This window comes from Eulemur rufifrons, chromosome 8, assembly GCF_041146395.1.
Source record: "Eulemur rufifrons isolate Redbay chromosome 8, OSU_ERuf_1, whole genome shotgun sequence".
In the NCBI taxonomy this organism is placed as follows: domain Eukaryota; kingdom Metazoa; phylum Chordata; class Mammalia; order Primates; family Lemuridae; genus Eulemur; species Eulemur rufifrons.
Genome location: NC_090990.1, coordinates 83,043,757 through 83,069,544, shown reverse-complemented (window position 1 = coordinate 83,069,544; position 25,788 = coordinate 83,043,757). Strand labels below are relative to the sequence as shown.

The window sequence follows — 25,788 nt, the reverse complement described above, 5'->3', positions numbered from 1 at the left end:
GAAGATGAATTTTACAAATACAGCACTATCTGCTTCATTTTGGATAGCAGTTAAAAAAAATATGCTGACCTTGCTGAGATTGCATTGACATCTCTTCTTCCAGTCCAATCAGCATACCTCTGTGAATCTAGTTTCTCTACTTTGAATGTTATTAATCACTATGTAGATAATTTAGATATACATTATCTCCTGCAAAGAGCATTGCTTTTTAAAAATATTTAATATTATTATTTTTTACTTCCAAATGTTAAGGGGGTACAAGTGTTTTCTGACATGGATACCTTCTATAAAACTTAAGTCAGGGCTTTTGGTGTGCCCATCACCAGAATAGTGTTCATTGTACCCAGTAGGTAAGTTTTTATCCCACACCCACCCTCTCATCCTCCCCACTGCTTGGTTTCTCATGTCCTTCATATCGTTTTGTGCTTGTGTGTACTCATCTACTAGCTCCCACTTATTAGTGAGAACATATGGTATTGGGTTTTTAATTCCTGAGATACTTCACTTAGGATAATGGTCTCCAGTTTCATCTAAGTTTCTGGAAATGACATTATTTCATTCCTTTTTATGGCTGGGTAGTACATATGCACACACACACACACACACACCCCCACATTTTCTTTATACATTCATGAATTGATGGGCACTTAGGTTGATTCTACATCTTTGCAATTGTGAAATGGGCTGCGATAAACATTTGAGTGCAGGAGTCTTTTTGATAAAATGACTTCATTTCCTTTGGTTAGATAGATACCCAATAGTGGGATTGCTGGATTGAATGGTAAGTCTACATTTTTCTTTGAGGAATTTCCATACTGTTTTCTACAGAGGTTGTACTAATTTGCTATCCCACCAACAGTGCATAAGTGTTCCCTTCTCTCTGCATCCACACCAGCGTCTATTGTTTTTTGACTTTTTAATAATGGTAATTATGATAAGGGTAAGGTGGTATCTCATTGTAGTTTTTTTTTTTTTTATTTCATCTTATTGTTATGGGGGATACAGAATTGCAGGTTACATACGTTGCCCATGTATCGCCTTTCTTCCCAAGTCAGAGCTCCAGGCGTGTCTGTTCCCCAGGTAGTGCGCGTTGCACCATCATGTAGGTATATATCCCTCCCTTCCCCACCCCCCCTTCCCGAGTCAGCACCTTCAAGTGTTACCACTCCCCAAACGGTGCGCAATGCACTCATTGTGTAGGCATACCCCCATCCCCTCCCCCACCCCCCACCTCAGTCTGATATCCAATTGGTGTCGTTCCCAGATATGTATTTAGGTGATGATCAGGGAAACCAATTTTCTAATTTGCATTTTCCTGATGATTAGTGATGTTGAGTGTTTTTTTCATGTTCTTGGCCAATTGTCTATCTTCTTTTGAAAAACTACTGTTCATCCCTTTTGCCCACTTTTTGATGGGATTGTTTGTTATTTTTTCTTATGGATTTGTTTGAGTTCTTTGTAGATTCTGGATATTAGTCCTTTGTCAGATGCATAATTTGTGAATATTTTCTCTCATTCTGTACGTTGTCTATTCACTTTGGTGATAGTTTCCTTTGCTGTGTAGAAATTTTTCTTTTCTTTTTTTTTTTTTTTCAATTTAATTTTACAGAATCAAAGAGTCTAACAGTATATCTTGTTAGATACAGTATGTCCTCATAATGTATACATTATTTCTTGTACAATGATATGAAATAATATGGGAAATATTCATGACAAATTATTAAGTGAACAGTGCAAGTTAAAAACAATAGTTTCATATTTTTTTCCCCACCCCCCCTTTCCCGAGTCAGCACCTTCAAGTGTTACCACTCCCCAAATGGTGCGCAATGCACTCATTGTGTAGGCATACCCCCATCCCCTCCCTCACCCCCCACCTCAGTCTGATATCCGATTGGTGTCGTTCCCAGATTTGTATTTAGGTGATGATCAGGGAAACCAATTTTCTGGTGAGTACATGTGATGCTTGTTTTTCCATTCTTGGGATACTTCACTTAATATAATGGGTTCCAACTCTCTCCAGGAGAACCATAGAGATGTCGTATCTTCATCATTCCTTATAGCTGAGTAGTATTTCATGGTTTACATATACCACAGTTTACTAATCCAATCATGTATTGATGGGCATTTGGGTTGTTTCCACATCTTTGCTATTGTGAATTGTGCTGCTATAAACATTTGGGTACCTGTGCCTTTGTTACAGAATGACCTTTTTTCCTTTGGGTATATGCCCAGTAATGGGATTGCTGGGTCAAATGGCAGGTCTACTTGAATCTGTTTAAGATACCTCCATAATGCTTTCCACAGGGGTTGCACTAGTTTGCAGTCCCTGCTGTGTAGAAATTTTTAATTGGATAAAATCCCATTTATTTATTTTTGTTGTTGCTATATTTGCCTTTGGGTCTTAATCATAAATTCTTTGCCTAGGCTGATATCTAGAAGAGTTTTCCCTGTTTTCTTTAGAATTTTTATGGTTTCATGCCTTACATTTAAGTTTTTAATACCTCTTGAATTAATTTTTGTATACAGTGAGAGATTAGGGGTCCATTTCATTTTTCTGCATGTGGCTATCCAGTGTTCCCAGCATCGCTTATTGAATAGGCTTCCTTTTCTCAGTGTGGGTTGGTGTCCGCTTTGTCTTATTACAGTCTGGACAGGAATTGGGAAACATTTGTGTGGGAACCAGTGACACAAAAAACTGAAGGGCTGAAGCACCCTGGGGAGGACAAAGGCACACAATGGCTGGAGAAGCAGTAGCGCCCCGCCGCCTCAGCTCAGGTCTGTGGGAGGGGGAGCGGCCACAGGCGGCTGGCAGCCCAGTGCTTTGTTCTCAGGAAGCTCCCGGTTCACTGGCGGCAGCAGCTTCGGGGCTTGTGAGGGTAGAGAAGCTCTCCAGCAGCTCAGGAGTCTGCCAGCTGCCAAAGATGTGAGGAGGGAGAAACAAAACCCCCACCTACCCTTTCCACGGGGAGTCCATCTCTGCTAAAATCTTGTTCCTTCTTGTTCTGCTCCGCAACTTTTTCCCATAGAATCTCTGGTAGGGTCTGGCACTTTTACCTCAGAATCACACCTGAGCTTTTTTTTTTTTTTTTTTTTTTTTAAATCTAAAACTTTTCCTTCTTTCTGAGACAATCTGGTGACTGATGTCTCTAGTCAGCCATCTTGCCCCTGCTCGAAGAGCACTGTTATCCATCCAATGTAGATTAGAAAAATTGACAAGCAAGAAGCAAGCTTAACTGTCACGTTAAAAAACCTTAGATAAGGCCAGGACGCGGTGGCTCACGCCTGTAATCCTAGCACTCTGGGAGGCCGAGGAGGGAGGATCCCTTGAGCTTAGGAGTTCGAGACCAGCCTGAGCAAGAGCGAGATCTCATATCTACTAAAAAATAGAAAGAAATTATCTGGACAACTAAAAATATACAAAAAAAATTAGCCAGGCATGGTGGCACATGCCTGTAATCCCAGCTACTTGGGAGGCTGAGGCAGTAGGATTGCGTAAGCCCAGGAGTTTGAGGTTGCTGTGAGCTAGGCTGATGCCACGGCATTCTAGCCAGGGCAAAAGAGTGAGACTCTGTCTTCAAAAAAAAAAACCTTAGATAGTAATATAAACAATGTGCATTCGAAGTGTGCCTGTAATTGTTTAATATGAAGAACTGCTATTTCACAAAACATGTTTTGCTTGTTTGCCAAAAAGGTACAAGTACAGTGGTGATTCTCTGTATCAGTTGCCTAGGGCACACTTTCAAAGAACAATGTGTCCTTTTCTTGTAATTGTTTCCTCTTATTTCTACTTATTCAATGCCTAATGCACACTTTCAAAGAACAATGTGTCCTTTTCTTGTAATTGTTTCCTCTTATTTCTACTTATTCAATGATATTTGTTGAAATTAATTTTATGACTTCTGACTCTATACAAATTTTGAAATCATATATATGTGTATATATACATATATATACATTTATATATATATTTGAGACAGAATCTCCTCTGTTGCCCAGGCTAGAGTGCCGTGGCGTCAGCCTAGCTCACAGCAACCTCAAACTCCTGGGCTCAAATGATCCTCCTGCCTCAGCCTCCTGAGTAGCTGGGACTATAGGCGAGCACCACCATGCCGGGCTAATTTTTTCTATTTTTTTTTAGTAGTTCCCAAATAATTATTTACATTTTTAGTAGAGACAGGGTCTCGCTCTTGCTCAGGCTAGTCTCGAACTCCTGACCTCAAGTGATCATCCCGCCTTGGTCTCCCAGATTGCAAGGATTACAGGTGTGAGCTGCTGTGGCCGGCCTGAATTTATATTTTATACATTTTTATTTGTGTCATTTTAATTTTTAAAAATGATTTATTTTTATTATATCTGACAAACAATAGCCTGTAATTAATTGGAAATTAAAAAAAAAAACCTGGTTGCCCTCCACAATTTGAGAAGTACAGCTCTCTAGACCAGTGCTTCTTAATCTTGTTAAGAATGGCCTAGGGAATCTTATTACCACGTAGGTGCTGACTCAGTAGTCTGGGTGTGCCTGAGAGTCCGCATTTTTAACAAGTTCTCTGGCAGATGTTGCTGGCCCATGGACCCTACTTTGAATGAGAAGGCGTCAGAGCAGCACTGCCCAGTAGGAATGTGACAGAAGCCACATTTGTACTTTTAAATTTTCTAGCAGCTGCATTAAAAAATTAAAAAGTGAAAATAATTTTAAGAATATATTTTAACTCAGTATATTCATAATATTGTGATTTCAACATGTAATCAATATAAAGTATTAATGGGATATTTTACATTCTTTTTCTCATCCTGTCTTCCAAATCTGGTGTGTATTTTACATACATATAGTCAAATGCTATGTTTTCATTGGGAAAAGTGGATTCACATATCCAAGTTGATCTAAATATACTTAGAAGTTCTACAATAACTGAATGGAGTTTAAAATTAAAATTAAATAAAAAAGCTCAGTTCCTTAGTCATACCAGCTATATTTCAAGTGTTCTATAGCTACATGTGGCTAGTGGCTACCATATTGGATAGCATGGTTTTAGAACATCCTTAGACCTGAAGGTGGGTATTAGAACTAAATGTAAAGTTGATTTGATTTAATTAAAACAGTAATCAAGTTTCCTCGGGGTTATAGGAATAAAGAAAATAGATATAAAGAGCCATAGTACTGATAAATGAGAGCAAACAGCAAGGAAAGAAATTGCAGTATAAGCCAAAAAACATCAATTATAAACATTTTGGGATCAATTAATGTAGAGTTGAAGTTCCCTCACCTTTCTCTGGCATCCAAGAATATCACATAGTAAATAACACTTTGTTGTTAATAGTCTCGATTTCTAGCAATTAGACAAAGCTAAATTTGACATTAAGGAGGTAGAGAGATGCATAATACATTTTGTAAAGTTTTCCATAAAAATAGTTCAAAAAATTGAAAGCACTTTATAATGGCATGTTTAAATATCAGAGACTTACTGGAACTCACTGGGGACTTGTTGGAACTGAATAATCTCAGAAACCATGTATGAGATCTTAAAGCAAATGAACAAAAAAACAAAAATAGAGGAAGAAAAACTTCTGTTTTGCACAATTTAGAAAGACAATTATAAACGCAGGAAGAAAAGCTTCCAGGAAACACTGAAGCCTATTGTGAAATAATGTATCACAGATGTTAGCGGATGAGAAATTGCAGCTTAAAGGAAATTTAGCTCTTAGGGTAGAATCCAAGACCAACTCTTTGGTCTTGTTTTTCTTTCCTCCCACTGATTGTTTCTTCTGGAAAAATAGAAGGGCTGGAGTATTTAGCATATACACAGAGAGCACGGTCCATGCCTGTTCTGATTTGTTTTGGTGAGTCTGGAGCGCCCTGCTCCAGTGCTCGCCTCAGTAAGCAATCTTCCCAGTGACTCCCAGGCCCTGTGAGACCCCATGCCCTGCACACCCCTTCACGCCCCAGCTGTGGACACTTGGGGCATCATCCCTGTGTGGGTCTGCCAATTACCCTGGAACTCCAAGTGTGGAAGCACATGTCCCCCTGAACACTCATGAAGAGAAAAAAGAGGAAAGGAGGGGTGAACTGTGGAGTGAGGGAAAAGAAAAAGAGCACGAACAGAGGGGTTTCTGGCTCTCTGGTCCACTTTGGTCCTGCAGGACAGTGGGAAGGTCACCATCACCCACTGGGACACTTGGGGAGACTCCATGAGCCACAGTCCAAGATTTGCCTGATCCTCTAGTTGTGAAACAGACTCTAGAAGTGCTTGGGATGTAGTTCTTAGCAGCACAGACTCCAAAGTCAGACTGACTGGGTTCATACTCAAGCTCTACATTTTTTTTTTTTTTTTTTGACAGAGTCTTGCTCTGTTGCCCAGGATAGAGTGCAGTGGTGTCAATCATAGCTCACAGCAACCTCAAACTCCTGGGCTCAAGCCATCCTCCTGCTTCAGCCTCCAAAGTAGTTGGGACTACAGGCATGCACCACCATGCCTGGCTAATTTTTCTATTTTTTGTAGAGACGGGGTCTTGCTCTTGCTCAGGCTGGTTCCGAAGCCCTGAGCTCAAGGGATCCTCCCGCCTCGGTCTCCCAGAGTGCTAGGATTACAGGCGTGAGCCACCATGCCTGGCCATCAACCTCTACATTTTTAGCTGAGTAATCCTGAGAATTTTCTTAACCTCTCTGTGTCTCAGTTTTCTTTTTTTTTTTATTTTTATTTTTATTTTATTTTATTTTATTTTTTTTGAGACAGAGTCTCACTCTGTTGCCCAGGCTAGAGTGAGTGCCGTGGCATAAGCCTAGCTCACAGCAACCTCAAACTCCTGGGCTCAAGCGATCCTCCTGTCTCAGCCTCCCGAGTAGCTGGGACTACAGGCATGCACCACCATGCCCGGCTAATTTTTTTCTGTATATATTTTTAGCTGTCCATATAATTTCTTTCTATTTTTAGTAGAGATGGGGTCTCGCTCTTGCTCAGGCTGGTCTCGAACTCCTGAGCTCAAACGATCCACCCACCTTGGCCTCCCAGAGTGCTAGGATTACAGGCGTGAGCCACCACGCCCAGCCTCAGTTTTCTTATCTTCATGTAGGAACAACAATAGAACATCGCCCCCCAGGATAAACTGAAATGATAGCTGTCATGCTTTTAGAACAGTGCCTGGGAAGCTCTCAATAAATGTTAACCGTTATTTGTGTTATTCTTTTACAACTACCATGGAGACTGACTTTCTTGAGCATCGTGTCCTTTAGGGAGGAGTATAGTCAATAGGAAGAAAGTTTTGTCCTTTCTTTCTTGTTTTTAAAATAAATGTAAAATGATATTAAAAGTCCCTCCTATATAGAGGCCTTTTCTCTATGCTTATGACATTCACACTTCCTGTCTCCAAAAATAATTATTTCCTTCTTCTTTTTCCTTTCCTTAGAATAGCCAGCACCCATTTTACTTTGTCACCCTTCTCTCTGGTGAGACTCAGACTCTCATGGGAGGACAGTGTCCAGTTCTTGCATTTACATCACAGGAGAGCTGCAGAAATTCCAGAGGAAATTTGGGGAACCTCCAAGAATGTAAGCCCTGTGAGGGTAGGGGCCTGTCAGGTGTACCCTACAATGGATAATAGTAATTAAAAAATGTTTACTGAATGTATGTGAAACTGCTTATATTAAAATAATGTAAGGCCATAAAGCAGGAATAGTGATAAACATCTGATTTCTGTAGAAGTATAGATATAGCTAAAAGTTAACCAGCCGTTGTTCCCTAACCTCCCTACTGCTGTAACTGCTCACTGCTTAAGTGTCACGTCTCCTTGACAGAGGCAAGATTTGTGACTTCCCTGATCAATTCTATAGATAACATTGCTGTTGCAAAACCTAAGACTGGTCTTGGAGATATCTTCCAGACTCTGCATTCTGGGGACCAACTGACATCAACCAGACCAATGGCCATGTGTGAGAACCAATTCAACAAGTCTTGCAATGCCCTACTCAGGGACCGTCCCAGGCAAGAACTCAATTTCTGCTTCCCAACCCTATGAGTTCACCCCCAGCCAATCAACAAACCTAATTCCCTGGCCCCCCTTTTTTTTTTTCCAAACCACCTTTAAAAATCTTAGCCCCAGGCCGGGCGCGGTGGCTCACGCCTGTAATCCTAGCACTCTGGGAGGCCGAGGTGGGCGGATCCTTTGAGCTCAGGAGTTCGAGACCAGCCTGAGCAAGAGCGAGACCCCACCTCTACTAAAAATAGAAAGAAATTATATGGACAGCTAAAAATATATATAGAAAAAATTAGCCGGGCATGGTGGCGCATGCCTGTAGTCCCAGCTACTCGGGAGGCTGAGACAGGAGGATCGCTTGAGGTCAGGAGTTTGAGGTTGCTGTGAGCTAGGCTTATGCCACGGCACTCACTCTAGCCTGGGCAACAGAGTGAGACTCTGTCTCAAAAAAAAAAAAAAAAAAAAAAAAAATCTTAGCCCCCAAATTCTTGGGGAGATGGATTTAAAAAACTACTCCCATCTCCTCGCCTGGCACTGTGTGATATTAAACTCTTTCTCTGCTACAACTCCTGCTGTCTCAATATAATTGTCCTTTACTGGGCAGTGGGCAAAGGACTCAGTTGGGCAGTAACATAAGAATAAAAGGAAACCTTCCAAGATTACTGAAGTTTTAGAAATAAGGCTTTTAAAGAATAAGGTTTACCAAATCTAAAGGAGAAATAGCTGAGGAACCATTCCTCAATGATTTAAAGGGGCGAAGGATTCTTACACTTCATCATTACCCTCAGTGAATGTAGAACTATTTGGTATGTAAGGCACATAGTAGGTGTTCAATAAACGTTTGTTGAATAAATGAAGGAATGCATGTGCAGAAGAAAAGACCTTGATGTACACAAGGAAGGAGATAATTCCAGAGAGAGTTATTAGGCTCCAGAATGTTACAGGGATGTGAAGGATGAGGCAGAAAGTGTTCTTACCAGTACAGCAAAGTTCATCACTTCTAGATGATGTCAGCATAGTTTTACCTGAAGACTATTTCTCAAGGTCCCTTTCTATATTAAAATTCTCTAAAAGTAACAATTTTTAGTGACAAGCCAATTTCTCAAATTTTGTTTCCCCAAGTATTGCTTTATTATAATTGACATAATCAACCTATAGCATTACTTTCCTAGGCCTCCCCTCCCTCTCAAGAGTCTGAGAAGCGTTCCACATGTGTATTCTGCCTCCACTTGGGTCAGAAGTGGCTCCTTACCAATGTGTCCCTTTTCTTTGTAACTGTTGCCATCCCCTTCCCCTCCCCACTGTATGATGTCCTGTCTCTCCATTGCAACCTTTCTCTGCTTCCTCTTTCCTTTAAGGCTGTGGGAGCTGGGAGAGACCAGAGTCAAGCTCTTGTCAGTGTCCGGTTAAGAGCAGGAATTTATAATCTCTATAATCTTTGGACCCTTTCCCTACTTGGAAATGGAAACTGTCTCCACATGTGTTTTACTGGGTTTCTGCATTTTTCCTCTCTACTTTTGCATTATGATCCCTTCCCCGTAAGGCACCAAGAGTCCCCCTTTGTTTACTTTCTAGCAAGCACAGCCATTGCTAGAGCAGAATTTTAAATTCTGCAGGTTTTGAATGGGCCACCTACTTTGAGTGCAAAGACACCTCTAGCCAATCTTTTGTGGGGGGTGTGTGTGTATGTGTGTGCATGCATGTGTGCATGTCTGTATGTGTGCGTGTATGTGTGTTGGGGAGGAAGAGAAAGGGATGTCTCTAGAAAGGCTCAGAAGGCTCATAGCATGTTAGAGCTGAGGCACCTTCAAGGTCACTCTAGTTTAGGGATTTCCAACCAGGCTCTGGAGGAATCTTGAAGTATTACAGTGGTGCCTAAAGAGGCTGCTGTGTCAAGAGAGGGCTGCCTAATGAAAGCGGGGGAGGATTTTCCTAAGCCCCCCGGGTTAGGAAAGTCAGCTTTTATCTGTTTTTCAAGCTGGTCCACGTTTTCATTTTATACATGAAGTGATAGAGGTGGAATGACTTGTTAATTGGGTGCCATTTTACCTTGGCTACTGCTCGATACTCCTCTTAGTTATCTTTTTGATGTCCCATCACATTCCCCGTAATATTTTTTCATGACTTTCTCTATTTTTCTAATTCTCCAACCCCATTCACCACTTGCACACCCTCTTTCCTCTCCACAGGTGCCATATTTTCCTGAAAGAATTGAGGTCTCTGGTGCACGTGCTCTCGTATCTTCTTTCCTCTACCTCAAACTTCTCTTCCACCTTCACTTCCCTCCCCTGCAGTCTCTGGGGAAGGTGTGTCTCTTTTCTCCCCCTCTTTCCAAGCCTAGCCCCTCCACTTGTGCCTGCAGTTCCGCTCCCCAATTTGGATTTATATATTTAATCATTTCCTATCATCCAGGTATTTTCCCTTTACCTACAAACATATTTGGGTCTTTCCCTCATGCAAATGAAACGAGCGTAATAAAACAAAGAAATCTCCTTATTTTTGCTCCTTATTATCCACTGCTTTTTAAACTGAGTGTAAACCCCTTGCCCAAACATCCAGCTACCCTTCTCTCCTCCCATTACTCCTCTTACATGTGCCACATGCACCAATAACTTTTCATTTTCTGAACATACCCAGCACTTTTTCTTTACTGGTTCCCTCCTTGGTATCTTCTGCTCCGTCTCTTCTGCCTGTTAAAATTTTTCAAAGCCCATCACACCATCTCTTCAAAGAAGGCTTCCTTGGCTTCCCCAAAGTGGCTTTCATCCTACACTCCTTTAAATGGCCACAGCACTATTTCTGCCTTGTGAGATCCTTGGCTTCTTTCACCTGCCTGACAGCTCCAAAGAGCAGAGTGAATCCGTCTCATTTTTGTGTTCCCCACACTGCTTCGTGCTACATGCATTTGACCTGCCCAAGTCACACAGCCAGTTGGGCAAAGCTGGATCAAGACTCATTTCTCGTGATTCTTAGATAAATGACTTTTAGTGTTACTTAGGTGTTTATGATCTAGATAAGGAACATTTTTGTTTCTTTTTTTTTTTTTTTTTTTCCAAGTACAGCATATGACTTCCAATAAGGAGCATTTTTGTCTGGTGTCCCAAGAGACTAAGTATAGCTGTTGGTCTTTGGGCTTGCTTTTTGCTTTGACTGAGATTACTTTAGCCAAATAATTCTGCTAATTTAATAGGGCAGTATCATCTTTCAATCCACCTGCCAACTCTGACCCATTAGGTATGCTTGTCTGTAATATGGTGTTAAGAAGGATTCTGAGGCTCATTAGTAGAAAGGTATCATGCTTGATTAGTAATATCTTCAAAGGGCTTGAGGGGAGAGAGTTTTGCACAGGTGTCAGGTTTCTGCTATCCTATGGGAACACATGCAGTTTAAATCCTGGGAACAGATGTGCCCTTTTACCTACTTCCCTTTGGAAAGTCTCCATGAATTGATGATCACACATGATGGTTAGGTACATTTTAAGATATGCAGTTTTTTATGTGAGCCAAGCTTGCCTATGCTGAAGGACTGTGACTAAACCAGTAACCTTGGCCTCTCTGGACCTTCACCCACTGAGCTAGAAAATAATTACTTTATTCCACTTTCAAATTCCACCCTTTTGTAACAGAGAAATGTCTTAGCTTCTCAGGGGATCTGAGGCCAGGCCATCTGACAACTTGCTTCTTTTTGCTGTTTCTGACAGCTTTCTCCTTAGCACATTTGAAGATGGTGGGAAATGCTTTTGTCTGGAAGGAGAGAAAAGCTTTGGGGAGACTGGATGCAAACGCTTCCCTGGATGAGCTGTGGAGCTCAGAGAGGGTTCGCCCTGCCTGGGTTCAGGGTTTCAGTGGCCTCAGACAGGGACCTTGAAATCCCACTGGGCCCCTGCAATCCCACTGGGCCCCGGGCCAGGCAAGGGTGGGCTTCATAGTGCCCTCTCCTCAGCCCTCGTTCCTCTGTTCCCCTCTCCAATTCAGACTCTAGCCCTCTGAGACTTGAAAATATTACTTCTCTTTTGCTACAGGAAGAAAAAAAGCTTCCAAACTCACATTCTTTACTGCCGATTGTCCTTGGTCTGGACTGGGATTGCCTGAGCAGCAGGACCCTGATTATGGAACTTATCTTGCACTGAGCCCCATGTTGCTTTAACGCAGATGGAGCAGGGCTGGGCAAAGAAGCTGGTAAAAGCAGCCCAGTCCTGCAGGCAGAGGCTGAAATCCTTGCTGTCACCCCAAACACTGCAGTCTCTGGCTTTGCTTCCAACCCCTGGTTCTGGCCCTGCTCCCCCGGTCCTGGGCTCTCCTGGCCTGTGTCAGTCACTCCATTCTCTTCCACACTTTGTGGGCATCTTTGGAAACATTTCTCCCTCTTGGCTTTGGATAAAGTTTGTAAGTCGGCTAATTGTGACTCCCACCCAAGCTCAGCCTGTGCCCTGTTTCTTTTACAATTTCAGTAACCCCTCCTGCCCCCTGTTCAGCAAATATTTCTAACCTTCCCCGGGGCCACCAGTCCTGTGGAAGAAATACAGGTATCATTTCCCAGCCGTTAAGTCATTCTCCAATAGGCAAATGAAGCCGTTGAAACCCCACTTACGGTGAATCTCCACAGCCCTCCAAGGTCATCGCTCCTCTCAAAGCAGGTGGGCTCCAGTCCTTCCTCCAGACAGCACTTGACAGATGCCAGGCCGCTGACCCCAGCTCCCACGACTGCGACTCTCTGGGCCATGTTCTCCTGTGTGGGGAAAATGAAGTGGAACTTTTTAGTCACAGAAGCTCCACCCCATCCTCGGCTGCTTCAACAAACCAGGGAAAAGAATTTAGAAGATTAAGGGATTTGCTCAGTTTGAATCCCCTGTGGCCGGTCTCTGGCGTGTGCATGTGAGAAGAGAGATGTCCAGGTCACTGGTTAACCCCGGTGCTTGGTATGTTCCCGCCCCTCACACAGCACGGTGTTAGTGCAGTTGTGATCGAGGCTGTGGCTTCTGCCAGAGTGGCTGGACTGGGACCCTTTGGTAGACAGAGTCTTGCACTCTGGAGTGCGCTGCTGCCGCCAGCCTCCCTTCTCTAGCCCTGGAACTGAAGAGAGCAGCAGACCAGGAAAGGGTCCCCTTGTCATACAGGTGCCACACAGGAAGCCACACAGCAGCTGCTGGTGGGGAGCTAGACCAGCAGCCAAGACACTTGTGGCCACAGGTGCTGCTGTAGCCCTGCCCTATGTGATCCCAGCCCCTGGCACACCGCCAGGGCCCCACTGTGCTGTTGGTGTGTCCCTCTTTTGCTGGTCACCAGTGATGGTCACCAGTGGGAGATGGAGGGTAGCTGCCAGTGAGGGTTTGTGGTGGAAAGGCAGGCGTGGAAAACCATCTGTCCTCCCTCAATCTGGTACTGATTCATCTCCAGGGCAGGTGGCATGGTCACCATTGGCACAGGCTGGAGAATCTTCTGACACGAGACCGCCTGTTAAGTGCAATAACATGGACGTGTAAGAATACTGAGAGGCAATAGATTGTACTGGTTAAGCCACCAAGGCCTGGATCCAGGCTGCCTGAGTTACATCTCAGTTCTGTCAGCTACTACTGTGTGATCTTGGACAAATTATGTAGCCCCTCTGTGCATCATAAAAAGGAAGAAAATGGTAATAGCTTCCTTGCAGTGTTTTGTGAGAATCAAGTGAGTTAACACCCGTAAAGTGTCTTAGAATGGTTCCTGGCACATAGTAAGTGTGTAATAACTGTAAGTTACTGTAACTATAAAAACATTTCCCAGAACTGGTTTTGTCTTCTACCTTTCACATCAACAAGCCTCTATTCTTTTAATTTCTGTAGCATTTCTGGTCAATAGCACACACATTTAGCATTAAGTCATGTGATGTTAGCTTTTCCCTAATATGTTTTTGTGGCAAAGTTTTTATCTTCCCAAGTCTGTAAGCTTTAAAAGCACAGTGAAGCATCCTCAAAGACATAGTTTTCCTAAATGTTTTCTATTTTTCGTTTCACAGATGAACTCTCTCCTTTTGCTTTTTATGATATGCATCTTTTGTTTTTAGAATTGGGAAACTGAGAGAAGCAGATCAACTATAGAGACTTCTCTTGTTTTGTTCTCTGCTGTGTCCCCAGTGTCTAGGGCAGCACTTGGAACATAGTATAATAAATACTCAATAAACATTTTTTGAATGAAATGAAAAGCTTCCCTTTTTTTTCAAGTGTTGCGTAAAATTGTTGTAGGGCTGGTTTCTTCCTATAGCAACTGGATTGTGTTTACTAGGGAAGAGCTGGTAGATTCCTTTTAGGGGAATTCATGCGTTAGACCCTGATGGACACTACAGAATCAAGAACTTTGTGTAATTTCCCTCTCCTGGGCCTAAGAGGAGTAGAGTGACCCTGGGTTAGAGAGGCAGCTGAAATGTGGGTGTTGGGGCTGGGTACATCTGTTTCAGATCCCTGCTCTATCATGAATCAACTTAGTGACATAGAAAAATGGCTTATCCACTTTAGGCCTCAGTTTCCTCATTTGCGAGATGAGATATAATGCTATTCATTTTTTTGTGGGACAGAATAGGCATTCAATAAACAATATCCACTTTTATGGGAAAAAAGACTCTAAGAAAAAAGAGAGGGAATTGCAGATATACATATGATATTTGTAGCTGTGCACAGAGGCATGGTGGCTCTATAAAGACAGCAGGTCTGATCATAGCATGACATTCATGCCCTCAACAGGACAACAGGAAACAAAGCAGGCTTCTTTTGCTAGGGGAGGGCGAGGAGCCATTTCCAAGAGCTAGGCTGAGATAGATAGAGGGTGAGGGAATTTTCCTAGCATGGCTCCACTGAAACTAGAGAGGAAGTCAGCAGGGAAGGGGTAATTTCCCTGGAGAGAGGCTACTAGTGTTCATCCTGCCCTGGTGTGCCGAAGAGGTGTTCTGGACAGGAGGACTGGGCTCCTGGTGTCGAAAGGAGCATGGTGTGTATTTCCTTGCCGAGGATGTTGCAGTTTCAGGTACACGCTGGTGACTGAAAGTGCTGGGCTGGTTCAGTAAGAAGGAACTCATTTGCTCCCATTGCTGGGGGAAGAGGGAGGTCTAGCCAGGGAGCTGGTTCTGCTGTGAGCTAACCATGGAGGCCTTGGGCAAGGAACTGAACTGCCCTGGGTTTACTTTGCAGAAAAGGATTTAAGTAGTGGCTCTTGTCCAAGGGCCTGACCCAGTAATGTAAACATCTGCCTTTAAACATTTGAACGGTTATCACAGAGAGAAGGATTAGACTTATGGCTAGCGGTGGAACTGAAGAGGCACATTTTAGCTCAATAGAAGCACTTTCCAGCATTTCAAGCTCTAAAGTCAGCTCTATTCAGGCAGAGTCTAGATGACAAATTTTTGAAGATATCATAAGCAGGAGACTAATAGATCATGTAGAAGGGTAGAGGATGGAATCAAATGCCTTACGGCTTCAGTCCCCAATCCCCTGGGCCATGGACCAGTACCAGTCCACGGCCTGTTAGGAACTGGGCTGCACAGCAGGAGGTGATGGGGTGGGGAGCAGAGTGAAGCTTCATCTGTATTTATAGCTGCTCCCCATTGCTCACATCACTGCCTGAGCTCTGTCTCCTGTCAGATCCTTCCTCCCGACACCCTGGCTGCTGCATCTGTGGAAAAATTGTCTTCCATATAACCAGTCCTTGGTGCCAAAAAGTTTGGGGACCACTGCCTTACAGGATCCTGTCAACTCAGATTCTATGATTCATTCTCTGATTAATTCAGGCATCAGACACTCAGGTGGGTGGCTGCTGTGCTGCTAAGCCCAAGGCTAGGTATTGGGAGTGCAAAGGATGAGCAAGGCATGATGCCTTCTCTAGAGCAGTGATCAGTCTAGTGGAGAGGTGAGACATGAAAGTAAATAAATACAATATTCCGTATAAAGTGCTAACTAAGACAGAGGTTTGTCTTATGGACAAAGTATAATAAGAGCATGAAGAAAGGGGTGCTAATTCTGACTCTGGGTCAGTAGGAAAACAACACAGAGTATTTGCTCCAGGTTTTGAATGATGAATAGGACTTCAGTGGACAGAGAAGGGAGGAGGGGGGCTCCAGAGTCTGGGAGCACTGAGAGCAAGGGCTGGAGGTGGTCCATAGAGGTGTGTGTGGCTGCTTGACCCCATGGTGACTTTGCCTTTCTTTCTCTTTTTTAAAAATGTATTTTTATTTTAACCATATGGGCACATAATAATTGTTAAATTTTTATAGGGTACATGTTATGTTTTGATACAGGCAAACAATGTGAATTAATCAAATCAGGGAATTGGGGTATCCATCACCTCAGGCATTTATCATTTCTTTGTGTTGAGAACATTCCCATTCCTCTCTTTTAGTTATTTTAGAGCATACCCTGACTTATTGTTGTTTATAGTCACTTTGTTGTGCGATCAAATATTGTACATTCTATCTAATTATCTAACTAAATTTTTGTGCCCCTAAACCATACCCACCATATCTCCCCCTCCCCACTACCCTTCCCAGCCTCTGGTTGCTGTCATTCTACTCTCTGTCTCCATGAGATCAGTTGCTTTTAATATTTAGCTCCCACATGAGTGAGAACATGTAAGATTTGTCTTTCTGTGCTTGGCTTATTTCATTTAACATAATTTTCTCCAGTTCCAACCATGTTGCTACAAATGTCAGGATTTCATTCTTTTTTGTGGCTATATAATATTTCATTGTATATATGTACCACAATTTCTTTGTCCATTCATCCACTGATGGACACTTGGGTTGATTCTAAATCTTGGCCATTGTGAATAGTGCTGCAATAAACATGGAAGTGCAGATGTCTTTTCGATATACTGATTTCCCTTCCTTTGGCTATCTACCCAGCAGTGGGATTGCTGGGCCATATAGTAGTTCTATTTTTAGTTTTTTGAGGAACCTCCATACTGGTTACACTAGTTTACATTCTCACCAACAGTATACAAGTGTTCCCCTTTCTCCACATTTTTGCTAGCATTTATTATTGCCTGTCTTTTTGATAAACACCATTTTAATTGGGGTGAGATGATATTTCATTGTAGTTTTGATTTACATTTCTCTGATGACTAATGATGTTGAACTTTTTTGATATACCTATTGGCCATTTGTATGTCTTTTTTTGAGAAATGTTTATTTAGATCCTTTGCCAATTTTTAAATTGGATTATTTGATTTTTTCCTATTGAGTTGTTGGAGCTCCTTGTATATTCTAGTTATTGATACCTTGTCAGATGGGTAGTTTGCAAATATTTTCTCCCATTCTGTGGGTTGTCTGTTCACTTTGTTTATTGTTTCCTTTGCTATGCAGCTTTTTAGCTTGATGTGATCCTATTTGTCCAATTTTGCTTTGGTTTCCTATGCTTCGGAGGTATTACCCAAGAAGTCCTTGCCAGACCAATGTCCTGAATCTTTTCCCCAGTGTTTTCTTTTAGTGGTTTCATAGTTTCAGGTCTTAGATTTAAGTCCTTAATCCATTTTGATTTGATTTTTGTATATGGTGAGAGATAAGCATCTTTTGTTCTTCTGCATATGTATATTCAGTTTTCCTGGCAGCATTTATTGAAGAGACTGTCCTTTCCCCAAAGTATGTTCTTGGCACCTTTGTCAAAGATAAGTTGACTCGGCCAGGTGCGGTGGCTCACGCCTCTAATCCTAGCACTCCAGGAAGCCGAGGCAGGAGGATTGCTTGAGGTCAGGAGTTCGAGACCAGCCTGAGCAAGAGCGATACCCCCATCTCTACTAAAAAATAGAAAGAAATGGTTTGGAAAGCTAAAAATATATATAGAAAAAAAATTTAGCCAGGCACGGTGGCACATGCCTGTAGTCCCAGCTACTTGGGAGGCCTACGAGTTTGAGGTTGCTGTGAGCTAGGTTGATGCCACGGCACTCTAGCCCAGGCAACAGAGCGAGACTTTGTCTCAAAAAAAAAAAATATATATATATAAGTTGACTATAGATGTGTGTATTTATTTCTGAATTCTTTATTCTGTTACATTAGTTTATGTGTCTGTTTTTATGCCAGTAGCATGCTGTTTTGGTTAACATAGCTCTATAGTATAATTTGACATCAGGTAATGTGATTCCTTCAGTTTCAGTCTTTTTGCTTAGGATGTCTTTGGCTCTTCTGGGTCTTTTGTGGTTCCATGTAAATTTTAGGATTATTATTTTTTTATTTCCATGAAAAATGTCATTGGTATTTTTATGGGGATTGCATTGAATCTGTAGATTGTTTTGAGTAGTATGGAAATTTTAATAGTACCGATTCTTCCAATCAATGAGCATGGAATATCTTTTCATTTTTTGGTGTCCTCTTCAATTTTGTTCATCAAAGTTTTGTACTTTTCATTATAGTGTTCTTTCATTTCTTTAAGTTTATTCCTAGGTATTTTATTTTATTTGTAGCAATTATAAATGAGATTACTTTCTTGGTTTCAGGTTCTAGGAATTCAGATTGTTTACTGTTGGCATATAGACATGCTACTGATTTTTGTATGTTGATTTTGTATCCTGAAACTTTACCGAATTTGTATACCAGTTCCAATAATTTTTGGGTGGAGTCTTTAGGTTTCTCTAGACTTGAGATTATGTCATCTGTAAACAAGGATGATTTGACATCTTCCTTTCCAATTTGCATGCCCTTTATTTCTTTCTCTTGTCTGATTGCTCTAACTAGAACTTCTGGTACTATGTAGAACAACAGTGTTAAAAGTGGGCATTCTTGTCTTGCTCCAAATGTTAGAGGAAAGGCTTTCAGTTTTTCCCCATTCATTATGATACTAGCTATGGGTTTGTCATATACAGCTTTTATAGTGTTGAGGTAAGTTCCTTTTATACCCAGTTTTTTGAGAGTTTTTATCACAAAGGGATATTGAATGCTTTTTTTAGCATCAATTGAAATCATCATTTTTTTTTGTCATTTGTTCTGTTGATATGATGTATCACATTGATTAATTTATATATGTTGAACCATTCTTTTTTTTTTATTATTTCAGCTCATTATGGGGGTACAAAAGTTCAGGTTATATATATTGCCCATGCCACCCCATCCTCCCGAGTCTGAGCTTCAAGCATGTCCATTCCCTAGACAGTGCTGATCGCACTCATCACGTAAGTATACACCCATCCCTTCCCCCCAGCCCCCACCTCTGTCCGATACCCAATTGGTGTTATTCCCAAATGTGCACTTAGGTGATAATCAGGGAAACCAGTTTGCTAGTGAGTACATGTGGTGCTTATTTTTCCATTCTTGGGATACTTCACTTAATAGAATGGGTTCCAAACTGTCTCCAGGAGAACCAAAGAAATGCCAAATCACCATTATTTCTTATAGCTGAGTAATATTCCATGGTATACATATACCACATTTTGCTAATCCATTCATGAATTGATGGGCATTTGGGTTGTTTCCACATCTTTGCAATTGTGAATTGTGCTGCTATAAACATTCGGGTGCAGGTGTCTTTTTTATAGAATGATTTTTGTTCTTCTGGGTAGATGCCCAATAATGGGATTGCTGGATCGAATGGTAGGTCTACTTGAATCTGTTTAAGGTATCTCCATATTGTTTTCCATAAGGGTTGTGCTAGTTTACAGTCCCACCAGCAGTGTATGAGTGTTCCTGTCTCTCCGCATCCACACCAACATGTATTGTTTTGGGACTTTTTGATAAAGGCCATTCTCACTGGAGTTAAGTGGTAACTCATTGTGGTTTTGATTTGCATTTCTCTGATGATTAGAGATGTTGAACATTTTTTCATATGTTTGTTAGCCATTCTTCTGTCTTCTTTTGAAAAATTTCTATTCATGTCATTTGCCCACTTTTTGATAGGGTTGTTCATTTTTTTCTTACTGATTTTCCTGAGTTCTAAATAGATTCTTGTTATCAGTTCTTTATCTGATGTGTAGTATGCGAAAATTTTTTCCCATTCTGTAGGTTGTCTGTTTACTCTCGTGACTGTTTCTTTGGCTGTGTAGAAGCTTTTTAATTTGATCAGGTCCCATTTATTTATTTTTGTCGTTGCTGTGATTGCCTTAGAAGTCTTCTTCATAAATTCTTCACCTAGGCCAATGTCTGTAAGAGTCTTTCCTACATTTTCTTCTAGAGTTCTAATAGTTTCCCACCTAAGGTTTGAGTCTGTTATCCACCGTGATTTGATTTTTGTGAGAGGTGAAAGCTGTGTGTCCTGTTTTAGTCTTCTACATGTGGCTATCCAGTTTTCCCAGCACCATTTATTAAATAAGGAATCTTTTCCCCAGAGTATGTTTTTGTCTGCTTTGTCAAAGATTAGATGGCTTGTTGAACCATTCTTGAATCCCTGGGATGAATCTCACTTGATCATGATGAATGATCTTTTTAATGTATTGTGGAATTCAATTTGCCAGTATTTTGTTGAGGATTTTTGCATCTATGTTTGTCAGAGATATTGGCCTATCGTTTTCTTTTTTTGTTGTTTCTTTTGTCTGGTTTGGTATCAGGGTGGTACAAGCCTTGTAGAATAAGTTTGGGAGTATCCCCTTCTCCTCGATGTTTTGAAATAGTTTAAGTAGGATTGGTATTAGCTCTTCTTTGAAAGCTTGGTAGATTTCAGCAGTGAAACTGTTGGGTCCTGGGCTTTTCTTTGATGGGAGACTTTTTATTACTGCTTCTATCTCATTACTTGTTTTTGGTTTATTCAGGTTTTGGATTTTTTTCCTGGTTCAGTCTTGGTAGGTTGTAGGTGTCTAGGAATTTATCCATTTCTTCTAGGTTTTCCAATTTGTTGGCATATAGTTGCTCATAGTAGTTTCTAGTCATCATTTGGATTTCTGTAGTATCAGTTGTAATGTCTCCTTTTCATCTCTGATTTTATCTATTTGGGTCTTCTCTCTTTTTTTCTTAGTTATTATGGCTAAAATTGTGTCTATTTTGTTTATCTTTTCAAAAAAACCATCTTTTCATTTTGTTGATATTTTGCATTTCTTAAATTTTGGTTTCAATTTCATTTATTCTGCCCTGATCTTTATTATTTCTTTTCTTCTACTAATTTTGTGTTTGATTTGCTGTTGTTTTTCTAGTTCTTTAAGATGCATTGTTAGGTTGTTTATTTGAAGCTTTACTATTTTTTTGATATAGGCACTTATCTTATTGCTATAAACTTTCCTCTTATTACTGCTTTTACCATATCCCATAGATTTTGATATGTTGTGTTTTCATTTTCATTTGTTTCAAGAAATTTTTAAATTTCCTTCTTAATCTTTTCATTGACCCACTGGTTATTCAGGAGCATATTGTTTAATGTCCATGTGTTTGTATAATTTTTGCAATTTTCCTCTTGTTATAGATTTATAGTTTTATTCCTTTGTGGTCAGAGAAAATACATGGTATGATTTCAATGTTTTTGAATTTTTTCAAACTTGTTTTGTGGTCTGTCCTTGAGAATGATCCATGAGCTGAGGAGAAGAACATGAATTCTACAGCTGTTGGATGAAACATTCTGTAAATTTCTAATTGGTGCATCTGGTTTATAGTGCAGACTAAGTGCAATACTTCATTGCTGATTTTTTTTGTCTGGGTGATCTGTCCAATGCTGAAAATGGAGTGTTGAGGTCTCCAGTAATTATCATACTGGGGTCTATCTCTCTCTTTAGCTCTGATAATATTTGCCTTATGTATCTTGGTACTCCAGTGTTAGGTGCATAAATATTTAGAATTGTTATGTCTTCTTGCTGCATATATCCTTTTATCATTATATAATGACTTTCTTTGTTTCTTTTTACAATTTTGGTCTTGAAATATATTTTATCTGATAGAAGTATAGATACTCCTGCTCTTCTTTGGTTTCCATTTGCATGGAATATCTTTTTCTACCCCCTTATTTTCAGTTTATGTGCATCTTTATAGGTGAATAGGTTTCTTGCAGACAACATATAGTCTGCTCTTGTTTTTTAATCCATTCAGCCAGTCTATGTCTTTTGATTGGAGAGCCTAGTCCATTCACATTCAATGTTACTATTGTTAGGTAAGGACTTACTACTACCATGTTGTTATTTGATTTCTTGTTGTTTTGTGGTTGTCTCTTTCATTCTTCCTTCCTTCCTGTCTTCCTTTCTTAAAAGTGATTTTCTTTGGTAGTGTGTTTTAATTTCTTGATTTTTATTTTTTGTGTATCTGTTGTAGGTTTTCTGATTTGAGTTTACTGTGAGGGTTGCAAAAAAATTTTATAACCAATTATTTTAAACATATGACAACCCTGCTTACAAACAAGCAAGCAAAGACAAATCTAAAAGAAATTGTACATTTTAACTCCATCTCTCTTCACTTTTAACTTTTTATTGTTTCCATCCATATCTTTTTATACTACCTAGCTCTCAAAAGTTGTTATTTTTGATAGGTTTCTCTTTCAGTCTTCCTACTCAAGATATAAGTGGTTTATATACCACAATTACAGCAACAGAATAGCAGTATTCTATATTTGTGTCCTTACTATTACCAGTGAGTTGTATACTTTCAGATGATGTCTTATTGTTCATTAATGTCCTTTTCTTTCAGATAGCAGAATTCCTTTTAGTGTTTCTTGTAGGATAGGTCTGGTCTTGATAAAATCTCTCAGGTTTTGTTTGTCTGGGAAAGTCTTTATTTCTCCTTCATATTTGAAGGATATTTTTGTAGGATATAATATTCTAGGGTTAAGGCTTTTTGCTTCAGCACTTTGAATATGTCATGCCACTCTCCTGGCCTGTAAGGTTTCCATTGAGAGGTCTGCTACCATATGTATCAGAGATCCTTGATATGTTATTTTTTTCTTTTTCTTCCTTCCCTTAGGACCTTTTCTTTATCCATGACCTTTGGGAGCTTGATTATTAAATACCTTGAGGTAGTCTTGTTTGGGTTAAATCTGCTTTGTGTTCTATGACTTTCTTGTACCTGAATATTGATATCTTTCTCTAGGTTTGGAAAGTTCTTTGCTCTTATTTCTTTGAATAAACTTTCTGCCCCAATTTCTCTCTCTACCTTCTCCTTAAGGCCAATAATTCTTAGATTTGTTCTTTAAAAGCTATTTTCTAGATCTTGTAGGTGTGCTTCATCAATATTTATTCTTTTTTTTTTGTCTTCTGACTGTGTATTTTCAAATAGCCTGTCTTCAAGCTCACTAATCCTTCTGCTTGGTCATTTCTGCTGTTGAGAGACTCTGAGGCATTTCCCAGTTTGTCAATTGAATTCTTTAGCTCCAGAATTTCTGCTTGATTTTTAAAAGTGTTTCAATCTCTTTGTTTAATTTCTCTGATAGGCTTCTGAATTCCTTCTCTGTGTTGTCTTGAAGTTCACTGAGCTTCTTTAGGACAGCTATTTTGAATTTTTTTCTCTGAAAGTTTACCTACCTCCATCACTCCTGGATTGGTCAATGATACCTTATTTAGTTCGTTTAGTGATGGCATGTCTTCCTGGATGTTCTTGATGTTTGTGGATGTTCATCAATGTTTGGACATTGAAGAGTTGGGTATTTATTTGGATCTTCACAGTGTGGGCTTGAGAAGGCTTTCCAGATATACAAAGGGAATTAAGTGTTATGATCTAAATCTTTGATCACTGCAACCATATCAGCACCGGGGGTACCCCAAGCCCACTAATACTGTGACTCTTGTAGACTCCTAGTGATACTGCTTTGGTGGACTGGGTAAGATACAGAATTCCTTGGATTGCCAGGCAAAATCTCTTGCTCTCTTTCCTCACTTTTTGTGCTGGGCTGCTGGAGTTGGGGGAGGAGTGATGTGGACACTCCCTTGTGGCCACCAGTGTCAGGTCACACCTGAAGCCAGCCCAGTCTCACCCAAAGCCCATGGTGACTGTTGCCTGGCTACTTCTGATGTTTTCCAAAGCCAAGAGCTCTTTAGTGAGCAGGTGGTGAATCCTGCCAGGACCAGATCCTTCCCTTCAAGGCAGCGTGTGTCCTTCTGGCCTAGGGTGGATCCAGAAATGCCATCCATGAACTAAGGCCTAGACTCAGGGGCTTCAGGAGACAGCTTGGTACTTTATTTTACTGTGACTGAGCCGGTACCCAGGTTGCCAAAGTAAGTCCTCTGAGCTCTTCCCTTTCCTTTCCTCAAGTGGAAGAAGACTCTTCCTGAGCCATGCTGTCTGTAGTTTTGGGAGAAGTGACACAGGCACTGGCTTGGCTGCAACTACTGGTGTCTCACTGGGTTACATGCACCCCAAGGCCACTGGCTCAGAGCCAGCACAGCCACAGGAATTGCCCAAAGGCTGCAACCTTTGTGGCCTGACAGCCTTAGGAGTTTAGTCCAGGCCCCAGGCTGCTTTTTGTCAGCCACTGGTGGGGCTAGCGGGAACTCAGGTTTTGGGATGGAGAATTTCCCAGTGGTCAGGGCAGTCAAAATTCTCCCTCCACGGCACTGGCAGAATTCTGCCCTGTGCTGTGTTGCCCTGTGGTGTGTTTCCCTGTGCCAGGGCGGCCTTGAGTGCAAAGCACCATAGTCACTTCACTCTCCCTCTCCCAGGAACAGAGATTCTCCCCACTTGGCACACTGGTATAGCACTTGTTGGGGGATAGGGGTGGGGTGGCATAGGCAATGCAAGACTGTCTTTTCTACTCTCTTCTGTGCCTCTTTCCCTGATATGATGTTAAAATCAGGTAGTATGATCACTCACTTGATTTTTGGTTCTTCTGAAGATGCTTGCTTGGGTGGATAATTGTTGTATTAGGTGTCTGTGCAGAGGGACAATTGCTGGAGGCCTCTATTCAGCCATCTTCCTCCGCCCTTTCCTCACTTTGCCTTTCTCTTGACTCCTGGAGGAACTACAGTGTGTTCACCACAAGAAAGACTGCATTATATTGTTGATTAACTGATCATATCAGTTAGTCTTCTCTCTGCATAAGGCTATATGTTTTCCCAAGGGCATTTTCTTTGGCTTGTTTCTTATTTTTTCCTAGCAACATGTTTGGTCTATAATAGTTGTTGCACAAATATTTGAGTTGATTTCCTCATGGGTAAAATGAATTATTCGTAACCTTATATCTGTTTCAATTAGAAAAATTAATTGAGCAAAAATTTTCTGGAAGCTAATATCTTGAGTTAAATATTCCTTCCTCAAATGACCTCTTATCAAATGTATCATAATCATAAGTCTCCCCAGACCACCACTGTAACTCAGTGTGGGCCAGAGGCAGTGAGGCTTCTCTGAGCAGCAAATCTCTCTGGGTTTTCCATGGGACAGGTAGGAAGTCGGAGCCTGGGTTTAAAGTTCAGTGTTGGCTATACCAGCAGTATGACTTAAAGCATTTCCTTCTCCCGCATATGAAGCTAGAAGTAGAATTGGTCTCCAAGGTTTGTTGTAAAAATAAAAAAAAAAAAAGTGTAAAAAGCATTTACCACAGTACTTGGGACATGCTAGGCCCCCTCAATAGATCTTGCTATATTATTTTCATATCTCCAGGAGATTTTTCTTTAATTTGATATCTTTGTGGATATCTGCCTTGACAATTTTGGGTTTATGAAGACAAAGTTACAGAATATTTGGAATTAGAGCCACTGGGAAAAACTAGCAATGTGTATTTAAAAGTTGTCTTTTAGAAAGTGAAGGAAATATAAGAATGATGATGGGAGAAAGGGAGAGAGAAAAAGAAAAGAGAAAGGCACAGAATAGGTTTCAAAGTCACGTTGAACAGTTTTTTGTTTCTTTCTTTCATGTTTTGGTTCAGATCTGCTTGGTATATCGCCATTGTCCCATTCAAGTTGTTTCCCATGTTTGGAAAAACAAACCGGAGAAAATGTGAGCACAGAGGCACCCGGTGTAAATACCACCTTCACT

General features: G+C 40.9%; 1 protein-coding gene across 2 annotated transcripts in view; it reads right to left on the bottom strand.

Annotated features, from left to right (window-relative positions):
- The window catches only part of FMO1 (flavin containing dimethylaniline monoxygenase 1), a 44,486-nt gene that overhangs the window by 15,572 nt on the left and 3,126 nt on the right, over positions 1-25,788 (bottom strand). For both annotated transcript variants that reach the window (XM_069478334.1, XM_069478335.1), the window contains exon 2: positions 12,559-12,696. In XM_069478334.1, the coding sequence (XP_069334435.1) occupies positions 12,559-12,690 (132 nt within the window). In that variant the 5' untranslated portion in view covers positions 12,691-12,696. The remainder of the gene's footprint in view (positions 1-12,558; positions 12,697-25,788) is intronic.